This window comes from Myxocyprinus asiaticus, chromosome 3 (genome assembly GCF_019703515.2).
Source record: "Myxocyprinus asiaticus isolate MX2 ecotype Aquarium Trade chromosome 3, UBuf_Myxa_2, whole genome shotgun sequence".
In the NCBI taxonomy this organism is placed as follows: Eukaryota; Metazoa; Chordata; class Actinopteri; order Cypriniformes; family Catostomidae; genus Myxocyprinus; species Myxocyprinus asiaticus.
Window position 1 is genome coordinate 17,020,162 of NC_059346.1, and position 14,037 is coordinate 17,034,198.

Consider the following 14,037-nt stretch of genomic DNA (forward strand, 5'->3'; position numbering starts at 1 on the left):
AATTGCATGCATACGTCATTCACCCGTGCGTGTTGACGTCATATCCGTACACAGAGAAAACAAGCTCCTGCTACTGTAGCGCGTGTATGGTGTGGGAGTAATGTGAAGCTGAAAAATTGACCATGGATCATTCAAAACGGCAAACCTCCAGGGAATCACCGGTTGTAAAAACAAGGAAACCCAGAACAGAGCAGAGTCTACAAGCAAAAAGGGAAAGCGACAAAGTCCGTAATAAAACCGAATCAACATCGGCTTTGCTTTTGAGAGGTGGCGACAACTCTGAGATATGAAAGGATTTAAAAATGACCCAGAGATGGCTTTTTTCTTACTCAACAGGCAAGATATTTTATTGATATGGTTTATGTATAGTTGTGTAATCACACACACACACACGTCTGTGTGTGTGTAGTGAAATACAACAATTACTGTAATCGGTGCAGAACTTTTCACTTGCTAGCACATCAATCAAATCAAATCAAATCACTTTATTGTCACACAGCCATATACACAAGTGCAATGGTGTGTGAAATTCTTGGGTGCAGTTCCGATCAACATAGCAGTCGTGACAGTGATGAGACATATACCAATTTACAATAACATCAAATTAACACAACACAATTTAAACATCTGATATACACATAATTACACTCAACTTAAAACATCAAATTAACACAACACAATTTAAACATCTGTTATACACATAATTACACTCAACAATATACAAATAATAACATACACTGTACAGTATACAATATGCTGTTTTTGTTTTTGTTTTTTACTATATAGATACACATTATTCAATAAAAATTAAAAATTAAAATATATATTAAAAAAAAAGTATATATATATATATATATAGAATGTACAGTATTGTACTGTATTGACATTCAGGCTGTCGGTTGATAGTCAGTTGTTAAAAGAGACATCATATAATAATAGTAATATAATTTATGACAGTCCGGTGTGAGATAAAGGAGTAATAAAGTGCAGGGCTGATGTATTTTGATTGTGGGAGATCAAAAGTTCAAAAGTCTGATTGCTTGGGGGAAGAAGCTATCATGGATTCGGCTGGTGCGGGTCCTGATGCTGCGATACCGCCTACCTGATGGTAGCAGTGAGAACAGCCCATGGCTCGGATGGCTGGAGTCTCTGATGATCCTCCGAGCTTTTTTCACACACCGCCTTGTATATATTTCCTGGAGGGAGGGAAGCTCACCTCCAATGATGTGTTTGGCAGTTCGCACCACCCTTTGCAGTGCTTTGCGGTTGTGGGCGGTGCTATTGCCGTACCAGGCGGAGATACAGCCAGTCAGGATGCTCTCCACAGTGCAGGTGTAGAACCATGTGAGGATGTGACGGTTCATTCCAAACTTCCTCAGCCGTCTCAGGAAGAAGAGGTGCTGATGAGCCTTCTTCACAACGACTTCAGTGTGGACGGACCATGTGAGTTCCTCAGTGATGTGGACACACAGGAACTTGAAGCTGCTGACTCTCTCCACTGGTGCTCCATTGATGGTGATGGGACTGTGTTCTCTGTCTTTTCTTCTGAAGTCCACCACAAGCTCCTTTGTCTTACTGACGTTGAGGGAGAGGTTGTGCTCCTGACACCAGTGTGTCAGAGTGTGCACCTCCTCTCTGTAGGCTGTTTCATCATTGTCAGTGATCAGACCTACCACCGTCGTGTCATCAGCAAACTTAATGATGGCATTGGAGCAATGTGTTGCCACACAGTCATGTGAGTACAAATACACACAATACACATGTGTGTATTTTTCTTTATAAAGGCAATAATTTATATAAATAAATCCTTTAGTCCGAGACATGCCAAGGACATGTGAGTCTTGTGATGATGTTGATCACTGGTTGGTAACAATGACAATATATAAATTAATTACTACCGTGGTCTATTTGGCCAGAATATCCTGCAGTTATAAAAACTTTACAACGTTTTTCCTGATCAGACTAGCAATCGTTATGTCTAATGTTAACAAACGTTGCCTAACTTTTGTAACAACATTTATTTCAAAACATCAGTGTTTCCAATAAATCAAAACAACAGCATAAGATATGGCACTTACCTGCTCAGATCACATGTTTTCGGATATCCATCTTTTCCTTTCTTTCGGTATTTATTTGTCCATTCGATAAGATGTCCTGTATACATGCGTACGCTTCGAACCACATTCATCCGCGCAGAGGATTAGAGCCAAAGCACAACTTGAATAATTACCAAAACAATGTTCTTCCGCAAGACGTATGCAGTTTTATTTTTTAACCACTAGAGGGCCAAAAGTTACATAGTGTAGCTTTAATTAACCTCTACCGACGGTTTAGTTCTAAGATTGAAGATAATTTTATGTTAGTAATTTAGGTGTACCAACAATCATAAATAAAAGAAGAATTATATCTTACCTTTATTGTGAGGTGAAAATGAGGGCCTAATCTGACAGTGTCACTCAGTCACTATCTGTAAATTCCTTCACAAAACAGTGTGAGGCGCACTCAAGCATGTTTAGAATTTTTTGACATAAAAAATCTAATTTGGATTATTTATGAAAACTGGGATACAAAATTGTCAATGAGTCTGTTTACATGTACACCAATACGCTGATTACTCTCTAAAATCAGCTTATTTAAAAAATCTGACAAGGCAAGAAATCCACATATACATGACATTTGAAATAATCATGTTATTCTGTACTTTCCACGCAAATCAAGAAGAGGCATGTGCTCAACGTGCACACATTGGATGAGCTGGTAAGAACACCGGTTAAGGTGTTTACATGGCTCTTAAAATCGGCGTAATGGGCAAAAACCTACCCACGTCGATCAGGTATTTCATAAGCCATTTATAGCCTTTACACTGATAAAGGAACACAGTTTGTTGCGTGTACATGACTGCATGTGTTGTTGGCTAATCAAGCAGGGCTCGACATTAATGCTGGTCCAGGACATGTGGATTTTTTAAGAGGCAATTGAAAGAGAATTTTACTTGCCGGACCGGACAAGCAGACTGATTAAAACATCAATAATAAAAAAATAACCAGCTATATTTGTGATAGCAAAGGCCTTTGTCACTTATTAGAAAGTTAATATTCGTATTCTGCTGTTGAAAGTAATCAAGAGCACATAATTTTAGAATTCGCAAGCGATCTAGTAACATCTGCACCCTGTTTGATTGACAGATGGTGTATGTGTGTGCTGAACATGCATGTGTTCCAAAAATGCTCGCGCTAATGTGCACCTGAACGGTCAAATACATTTCAAAATTCCATCAAAATGCCCGTCTTGGTGAGGTATTCATGTAAACACAGAGAGTGATGTCTAAAGTGAATGTAAACAGTGGAGAAAAAGCGGATTTATATTAAAATGTCGGACTTGTAAGTATAAATGTAAGCTAATAGACCTGCTGCTGTCTAGTGTGTATTATAATAATCAAACAACCAGAACAAGAAAACGAGAACACACTCTCTGCTCTTGACTGAATTACTTTAGTAGCTTTAAAAAGTATTAATGTATTATAATCATACAGTAAAGACCAGTAGTACTTTTATGTTGCATTTCATTCTGAATGTTTCCTTGAATACTTGATATTGCTGTTAAAAACTTTTAAAGCTGTTAAAAAGCACTGAATTTTCTTCATTTGTATTTTTTGTTCTATTATTTTTAATCTATTTCTGTTTTTAAGTGGTCATTGTTGTTTTTTATTGTTATTTTATTACTGATTGTTTACAAGTCTTGAATAATTACTTAATTCTTTCATAATTAATATATTAATTTGTGTTATTATTTGTTGTGGTTTTGAAGCTGGTATTGAGAATCATCAAATTACACTGCCGATTACTGAAATTTTGGTATTGTGATAATGTATATCCTTTATTGTACATGGTAGATCTTGCTGCAATAACATGATGAAAAAGTAGATCTCTTTCCATAGAAGTGTGAGCACCCCTGCTGTTAATGGTGGCGATGGAGGCTTTTCTTTATTTAACTACCATACGTAACATAAAATAATTATCATATGACAATAGCCTCCTCCCCTACCCAGTGCAGTTTACATTTCTGTCGCAGAGAATTGAGTTGATTGCATATGTACACTATTAGGTTGGGCATCGGTAACCTTTGACATGTTACTTGGGTCCTGGACCCCCCCCCCCCCAATAAACAATAGTAAGAAGAGCAGTGTTTTAATAAATGTATTTGTGGAGCACAGCATGAACATGAATGCTTAGCTAGAAGATTATTAATTGATTTGATATTTCTAGGAATGATAAATAGCATACTTTCCGTATAGTATAAACAACAGTTTTCCTGGAAATAATTAGGAGTTAAACTTAAAGTACACTCTAAAAAAAGATGGTTCTTCAAAGATTCTTTACTGACCTTAATAATTCTATTTAGAACCATATCTTCCTGAAGAACCCTTTTGTGCTGAAGTGGTTCTTTGCGCTGGGCATTAGGGGTTCTTTATTCCCGCCATTTTGGTTTATGAATATAACTGTCAATAAATTCTTCAAAGCCACCAGGTTATTGGTTGACTCACAGCTCTGTCTGTCAACACTCTCCCCAGGTAAAACTTTTAAATATGTCACTGAAACATTTTAACCATTAGTAGTTTTAGCAGGAAAGATTTCAGGGACAAAAAATCCCAATTAGCTCAGTTAACCCTTAAAAATTCACACTATCTAAAAATTATTTTTACCTAATTTTACTTAATACCTAAAACAAGAATGACTGGCCTATTGAAAATTGCTTATACTGTAAATCTCTCGTTATGCTATATTATCAGCAAATATTGGATTGGATCTTTTTGTCAGCTTGTTTTCTTTCAATTACCACAGGTTTTGTATTTATTTTTGGAGCTTACTGATCGTAGGTCTCATTGACCTGAGCTTATGCACCTCTGTTTTTGAGTGAAAAAAAGCATTATTTGTGGATAATTTTCACAATATTAAATAAAATATGAAAACATTCTGTAATATTTATCACACTAGTGTGCTTTAATGTTTAACCAGGAAGTTTGTTTTGAAATGCTTGGTAACGCTTTAGATTACAGCCCGCAATTTACAGCGTAAGTATACCAAATTTACAGCGTACCTTTTTGTAATAATAGTGTACCTATAAATTACTTATGTGTAGGTATAAGCAAACAATATGCAAAGTTTGGGGAATAAAGGGGTAACAAGTACCACTTTAAATTACAGACCGCAGATGTTGTACTTACTCTGTAACTATGTGAAACAAGAGGGTATATTTGCCAGTAATTTAATTAATTAATTTAGTTTTACTTGCCTTGAAACATGAAAGACCAAACTAAGTCAGATGCACTTTGCTATCAAAACAACATATCAATTATAGGCTACTGTATATATGCAGTAAGATGCAAGTGTTGTGTTGTATCATGTTGTATTTTTTATTTTATTTCCTGGGAATAGCTGGAAAGAGGTAAGCTTGTTTTCTACTGCATCACACCTTGATGGACTGCAATGCCATTCAAACAGAATAGCAGAACAAGTTATTTGGTGTATGTAACACACTTTCATCAGGTCAGTAGCCTTGATTTAAATTTCTAAATAAAATCATACAGCAAAAACCTCCATCATGTATCCTGTAATAATAAATATATACCCCTTAGTTAAAAAAAAAAAACCTAATCCTATATGTATAATATAATACGTATTATTACAAAAAGGTATGTTCTTTCTAAATTGCTCCCAAACGATTGTTGTTTAGCATAGTAGGTCATATACCATGTAATATCTCCATCATGTCAAGTTAAGTCAAGTCAATTCACATTTATTTATATAGCACTTTACATTATAAGCTACAGATTGTTTCAAATCAGCTTCACAGTAATAAACAGAAAAATAACAGTAATGTTTCAAAATGCATCAATTATGAAAAATACTTCAATTTCAGCTATAAAGCAGCTCAAGACGGTATGTAATTATTCAGCTCAATTCAGTTAAAGTTTTGTGTTCTCATCCGATAGTGTCAATACAGTTTGTTCGATAATATTTTCTGAATATTAATAGTAATTTAAGCCACCAATGAGCAAGCTAAATGGCAAGGAACCAAAACTCCATCAGATGACAGTAGTGAAGAAAAAAACCTCATGTATCCTGTAATAATAGAGTATGTACCCCGTAGTTAAAAAAATACCTACAGTATCCTATATGTGTAGGTACACTATTATTACAAAAAGGTACGCTGTGTATGTTCTTGCTTAATTGCTCTTAAAGTAAGATTGTTGTTTAGCATAGTATAAGGTCATATATCACGTAATATTAGAATAGCTACCCCTTAGTTATAAAATACTTACAGTATAAATTATTTGTAATTTTCCAGGTTGTTACCCCTTTATTCCCTAAACTTTGCATATTGTTCCCTTATACCCACAAGTACGTACTGTGTAGTTACACTATTAATACAAAAAAGGTACACTGTAAATTCGGTGTACTTACACTGTAAATTGCGGGCTGTAATCTAAAGCATTACCAAATATTTTGTACAAAATGACACAAAGTCACACTTGTGGTTTTCCTGGTCGAAAATGACAAGCCATTGAAAATGTATGGGGGAGATCAAAAATAATATATATATATGTATATATATATATTTAAATAATACAATATAAAAAGAAAATTATCAGGTGTAAGGAAAATATGATCCTACCTTTTACTTGATGGTTGTATGACCTGACATTTTAGTTATTAAATAAAAAAACTGGATATGTTCAAAATGTTTGATATGTTCAAAACCACATGAAAACAAACATAAATATAGTATAGTATTACAGTTCTTAGATTTTTTTTAATTTTTTTTTTTAGATTATGTAGATTTTCCATTTTCATTATGGGGAACCTTATTTTTGACTGACCTATGTATTTTAAAGACAGATCATATATATTCATTTTATGTATATTGTTAATATTATAGTGTTTATATTACCATTTTATTTTTATGTTTGTATATTTTTACATATAAAAATTGACTGATTCACATGGCAGAGAATACCTGTATAGGTCAGAAAGAGCTCCAGAGAGATGAAGCTGAGAGATGTAACAGGTGTTTAATCGTTTCTCTTCATCCTGCAGCAGGTAGCATTAAAAAAGTATTTTTGCTATTTCTGCGTTTCTTGTCAGAGGTGTTGTATTATGACTTATGACGGAGGCTGCAAACCTGGATCGCTCCGACGTTACGCGCTTGCAACGTTGACAGCTTTGTTGTTAGTTGTGATAGTTTTATCGCATCGCTCTCTTAACACAGGCGCAGTACAATGACGTTCACATTTCGGAAAAAATGCGTCCACTTCGCGCTCACACCAAATTCAACAAGCACTGCTGCGCCAGAGACGGAGAAGGACGTGCAAAAGCGGATTTCCTGTATTCGCGCAGATTCTGGAATTAATACAAAGACAATACTCAGAATCCAGTGCAGAATTTCAGACACTGTAGATTATTTTCAACAGCAGGATATGTTTTTTTGTTGTTTTTTTGTTGTTGTTGTTTTTTATTTTTTTATTTATTTTTTTATTTTTTTATAAATAAGTGATATAGGCATATGCTAAATCGCAAATAAACCCGGTATGTTTTATCATTATTAAGGTTTCAATCAGGCAACTTGTCCAGTCAGGCAAGTAAAATTAACTTTGACTTGCCCTTGCAAAAATCCACTTGTCCTGGACAAAAGTTAATGTCGAGCCCTGAGTTGTATTGCCACTTTTCATTGTCACTGTTTTTAAACAATGTTGACATAGGCTAGGGCTCGTTCACGTTAATGGGCTCTCCTCTCTTATTCGGCTTAAAATCAAAATGTTCCCACACCAGAGCTCTGGAATGCGGCTTTGAAACCAAGTCCATTTGGACTTATTCTTCCAAACTTTATGGCTGGAATAATGCAGTCTTCGGGAAAAAACACCTATTAAAACACCTATTAGCCTCAAGTAACGTATTCTTCACCTGACGCTGTCCGATCTGTGTGTGTGTGGAAGAGCTGCCTGAGCCCGGCCTCTGACACAGAGTGGATGAGAGCACAGATGCAGCGTGACTGGCTAAAATGTTGGTGACATTCATTCTTATGTAAACAAACACGCATGTAAACACAATGGGCAATATCAAGGTCAGCAAATATGATCGAGGTCATGTCCATATATCGTACGATAAGTCGATAACATAATTATCGTGACAGGCCTAGGAACAACACAAGTGTGACTTTGTGCCATTTTGTACAAAATAAAAGAATTTCAAAACAAAATTCCTGGTTAAACATTAAAGCACACTAGTGTGATAAATAGTACAGAATGTTTCATATTTTGCATAAGTGCATAAGCTCAGGTCAAAGAGGCCTACGATCAATAAGTTCCAAAAAGAAATACAAAACCTGTGCTAATTGAAAGAAAACAATTTGACAAAAAGATCTAATCCAATATTTTGTGATAATATAGCATAATGAGAGATTTATAAACAATTTTTATAGGCTGGTCATATTTGACCAGGAACACAAAAGTGTAACAAGGTGAAACCCCCCTCTTCAGACCAGTAAAACCTCACTTAAACACTCAGACAGTGTTTTCCCCTCATCTCTTTCCATGGTCAAAGGCAGACTGACTTAAACAGAAAAATATTCCCACCTCAACTGAAGGTCTAAACCATTCAGTGGGGGGGTGAAGGTAAATAAAACCCTTAAATATGCAAAACATATATAACAGGGACAAATAAACCAATAAACAAACATCATCACAGTGACAGAACATCAAGAGCAATACACATATATTTAAACTACATCTCAAAACTCAAAAGGCAACAATAAATGCAATGCTTTACCCCTACTGGTAAAATGGACTCCCTCTTAGCTTAGAGCGTCTCCGGTTACATATGTAACCTCGGTTCCCTGAGATGAAGGGAACGAGACATTGCAGTGAAACGCTTTGGGGAATTGTTTTCCCACAACCTAGTTGAAGCCCTTGTATCATAACGGCAATCTTATGATTGGCAAAGGTGTTTGAGCCCCGCCCTTTTAGGCGCACATTTGCCCTACATAAGCAGGCGCTCAATCACCATTTCTTCATAATTTTCTGAAGGACAAGAACGCGTCACTCGAAACTCTGAAGTAGTAGCGTGGCCAGGTTTTGCAATGTCTCGTTCCCTTCATCTCAGGGAACCGAGGTAACATGTGTAACTGGAGATGTTCCCTATCGATTCAGTTCACTCGACATTGCAGTGAAATGCTTTGGGGAATGGAGTCCCTTCACGCTGGACTACGTAGCGTCATACCCTAAGATGCACCAAGGTATAAACACTTAGAAGAATTTGTATATGAGGTCACAGGCCTGTCGGGCGGTGACTTGTTATAACATGTCTTCAAGTGTGTATGAAAATGAATAACCCCACATGGTGAAAACCAGATGGGAAGTTAATCTTAATCTGAGGATCTATATGAGTATATAATACACACAGAATAATTTACCCCTTCATAACCAGAGGTAGGGAGGGAGGTTTTATTCTATTGGAAGTGCTTGTGACTTCTAGTGGGAGTAAATTGGATAGCAACCTACACAGGTGTCTGTATTAATAGTATAATAGGTAGCCTGCCCATAATAAGGAGCTCGGGCTCACCTGCTGGGTGTTGGAAAAGCTCTCTAGACAGAGAGGACTTGGAAGCGATGGACACCACGTCTGCGAAGACCATCCTGCTGCAAAGCATATATCCTGTAGGGATACACCAATTGTCCATGCCCATTAGGAGGCCATGCCTCTAGTTGAATGCGCTTTTACACCAATAGGGCATCTCGCTCACTGTGATTTATAAGTGAGGGTGATCACATCAGTGATCCAGTGAGAGAGCCTTTGTTTGGAAACGGACATGCCTTCTGTGCGTCCTCCATAACAAATGAAGAGCTGACCTGACAATCTAAACTGGAGGGCGTGCTCCACATACGTGTGCAATACCCGCATGGGGCATAATAAATGCGCTAACTGCTCCTCATCCAAATTAGATGGTGGAGAAGAGAAAGCTTGTTGGTGGACTATGTGAGCCCTAAAGGGTGTGGAAAGCACCTTAGGCACATAGTCTTTTTTGTGTTTGGTGGCATTCGAAAGCTCCGGGCCGAATTCCAGACATGTACTGTCAACTGACAGTGCCTGTATGTCACCAACCTGTTTGACTGAGGCCAGAGCCAATAGCAGTGCAATCTTTAGAGAGAGCACACGCAACTCAACGGATTCCAATGGTTCGAATGGGGGGTTCGTGAGCGCCTTCAGCACCAGATTTAAGTCCCACGTTGGAACTCTAGCAGGGCGAGGGGGGGATTCAAGAGCCTCGCTCCCCTAAGGAACTTTACAATCAGATACTGTCTGCCCATAGAGGAGCCAGCCTCAGGGGCGTGAAATGCCGAGATGGTCGCTACATAAATCTTAAGCATTGACGGAGTGAGGCCTGCGTCCAACCGCTCTTGAAGGAATGAAAGGATCTCTATTATGGAGCAGTTCACTGGGTCTTTGCTGCATGAAGAGCACCAATTCGCAAACACATGCCATTTTAGTGCTTAGAGGCGTCTTGTAGAAAGCGCCCTAGCCTGCAAAATGTTGTTTATTACAGACTGAGCCAATTAAGGTTCCGGCTGGGGATGCCAAATCGTGTCCTGCGCTTGAGAGAGCATATCTCTCCTCATCAGTATTTTCCATGGGGGGCCATCTAATATCTCCATCATTTCCAGAAACCATGGCTGGTTAGGCCATTTTGGCACAACCAACAGAACCGTTTTCTTATCCTATCGGATTTTGCTGATGACAGAGTGAAGGAGACGTACAGGAGAAACACATATTTGCAAATAGGTCGACTTCCACTTTGCTGAACATTTTCCAAATCCTCAGAACCGTCTGGGGATGAAGTCTCCATTCCCCCTGCCATTGGTCCCTGGTGCGACAGCATGTCCGCTCCGCAGTTCAGACAGTCCGGAAAATATGTTGCGTGCAGGGAGAAGAGATGGCACGTGCTCCACATGAGGAGGCGTTGCGTGAAGCTCATCATTGGTAGCAATCGAGTGCCACCCTGGCGATTTATATACGCTACCACTGACATATTGTCTGACCGAATCAGAATGTGATGATTCACTATGTTGGAATGGAAAGCCTTCACAGCTAAGAAGATGGCTAGCATTTCCAAACAGTTAATGTGCCACGCCCGTTTTGCACCCGTCCAAGTGCCGAAAGCCGAGCGTCCATTGCACAGCGCGCCCCAACCCATGTTGGACGCAGCTGTACTCACCACTTTCCGTCTGAAAACCTGACCAAGCATAACACCCTGCTGATAAAAGTTTGGAGCTGTCCATGGTGCTAGAGAAGCCAGATAGCAAGTCACAGTGATGTGCACGCGCCCCCAGCTCCAGGCATGATGCGGTACGTGGTGTTTGAGCCAGCAATGGAGAGGTCTCATGTGTAACAGATCTAATGGTTTGACGGCGGCTGCTGCCACCATAAAACCCAGAATTTTATGAAAAGACTTCAGTGGAAATGTTTTCCCCAGTTTGAACTGAGAGACACTGATGAATGGTCCAAACAGGCTTGCTCGTGAGATGCGCACGAATGCTCATGGAGTCGAGTCAAACCCCCAAAAAGGAGATTTGTTGGCTGGGAGAAAGTGTACTTTTTGCCCAGTTGACATTGAGACTTAGGCTGTTCAAATGGTGAAGTATCAAGTCCCTGTACTTGCATAGCAGAGCCTCTGATCGGACCAGTAATAGCCAATTGTTGAGGTAATACAATTCAAATTTGTTCATCTTCAAAGGGGCGAGCACCGCATCAACACATGTGCAGAGCCAGAGACAGTCTGAAGGGGATGACTTTGAATTGATATGTTGTTCCCTTGAACGCGAATCTCAAGAATAGCCTGTGATGTGGTGCAATTTGAAAAGTATGCCTCCTTTAGATCTATTGACACAAACCATTCCTGTGGGTGGATGTGCGATAAGATCTTTTCCGAGTTAAAATTCTGAATGGGTGTTTTTCAAGCACATGGTGTCTCAGATCTGAAATCGTCCGAAGCCCACTGCCTTTCTTTGGAAAGAAAAAGTAGCAGCTGTAAAACCCCTTACGGGCATGGCAGAACAGAACAATCTCTATTGCATCTTTTGCTAGGAATTTCTGCACGTAATACAGGCACGTCCTGTGACGGAACCGTTGGGGACAAAATGCTGTTGAAGCAAGGCGATCTGCTTGTGGATTGGATCGAATACTCCTGTTTGATCATTTTTAGCATCAATCTGACAAGCCCGTGAGTGACCACCATGCGTTCACTTAACTGGATAGTGGGCGATTGATATTTGACACTAATTGTGATAGTGCTGCTTTCACCATTGGGAAGCGGTTGTGCATAGTGTGTGAAACAGGGAAGCATGTCAAATTCTCAAGAATGACCTGAGCCAAAGTTAATAAGTACACTAAGTTATGGTTTATAAGCATGCAAACATAAGAGAGATAATTGTTTGTATGTGATCATTATGAACAGAACCCAAAGAGGGATCAATTCAAATGTCACAGATGCAGATAGGCTGGAGGCCACCATCTTCTGTGTTTTGATGAGAGAATAACAGCTCTGTGCACCCTATGGGGAATGACCCCTATTGCATCTCTCACAAGGAGATTTACTACCTCGGGGCACAGAATGGGCATGTCCTACACTGTAACATGTAGGATAGAGCACTGTTGAAGTGAGGTGGCCGCATCGCAAACCGGTATGTATAACCACACACTTCCGTTTATTTAATACACTGAGAAATGCATGGTAACGCACGCCACGTGACTGCATTGTGCGCGGGTGGGCACCGAGTTTCATGCATGTGTTGAGGGGAGCTGCCATTTATAAGACAGAAGCATTTTGTGTGGAGTGTGGATTGATTTTTCTCTGAGATGCCCGGAAGCACGCCATGGGCACAATCGTCCCTCAGAACAAGGGTGACCCTAGAGCAGAGCGTCTAAAGACTCATGTATTCCACTACAGATTACAGAATACATGCTGTAACATGTAATTTGTAACATATTCTGTTAGATTACTCAAGGTCAGTAACGTATTCTAAATACTTTGGATTACTTCTTCAGCACTGGTTGATTTTTTCACTTGTTTTGACTATAAAAACTCTGCCAGTACAGTAAGACAAAATAAACATGTTAAAAATACATTCTCTGAAAAACCTAAATATCTTATGCAGTGTTGTTTCTAAAACAAGATAAATCAAATTGATCTTGTTTTAAGGATTTTTTTTGTTATTTTTACAGGAAAACAATACAAAAATTATCATCAAGTATACGATTTTTGCCCTAATATCAAAGGTCTTACTAGAAAAAAGAAATTATTATCCAACGTGAATTTTCTTGATAAAAAAATATGATCGTGCCTGGTAACATGTGCATGTAAAATGGCTAGAAATAGTATTTTAGCTTAGTGTAAAGCTGACAATTTACACAAGGTTTATTTCTATTTCTTCTGCTCCAAACTTACTTCAAACGTACTTCTCTGTCTGCTCGTATGAATGTAACACATCTTAAGAAAGTGTTTCACCGCTATTCAAATGCACTTTGGATCGCATCATTTATATGTATAAATGTTTTCCATCTGAAAGTACTAAATATTAAATGAAACAAATGAAAATAAAATGCAAAGTAATCTACAATCAAAATACATCTAGAATGTAACTGTATTCTAATTACCAATGATTTAATTTGTAACTGTAGTGGAATACAGTTACTCATATTTTGTATTTTAAATACGTAATCCCGTTACATGTATTCCGTTACTCCCCAACCCTGTATATATATATTATACACATATATATCAAAGGATACAACTCCTGCCTGGATGCTGTGGGAAGCAGGTAGATGTCTCACTGAAGCAAAGAACCCGATGCCAGCGGCGAGGCGGGTGAATCTTTTGCTGCAGGCACTGAGAGTAAGGCAAAAAAAGTCCTGATGCATCTGCTGGGGAATCCTGTCTGCTGGAAGGTGTCTGTCGATGGCTGATCAAGACGAGATGATTGTCGTA

At 38.5% G+C, this 14,037-nt stretch overlaps 2 protein-coding genes across 2 annotated transcripts in view; one reads left to right on the plus strand and one right to left on the minus strand.

The window, feature by feature from the left end:
* arhgap20b (Rho GTPase activating protein 20b) overlaps nt 1–14,037 on the plus strand; it is an 80,607-nt gene that overhangs the window by 48,248 nt on the left and 18,322 nt on the right. The window lies entirely within an intron of this gene.
* On the minus strand, nt 792–3,843 carry LOC127419842 (uncharacterized). Its single transcript, XM_051661616.1, has 2 exons — nt 2,079–3,843; nt 792–1,859 (listed from the first exon to the last, which is right to left on the minus strand). Exon 2 carries the CDS (start codon nt 1,821–1,823, stop codon nt 1,017–1,019), a length of 807 nt encoding a protein of 268 aa, XP_051517576.1. The 5' UTR covers nt 1,824–1,859; nt 2,079–3,843; the 3' UTR covers nt 792–1,016.

Bases quoted from the DNA above. Each gene is read 5' to 3' on its own strand.
- LOC127419842 (XM_051661616.1), bottom strand. From the start codon at position 1,823: ATGTCTCGGACTAAAGGATTTATTTATATAAATTATTGCCTTTATAAA.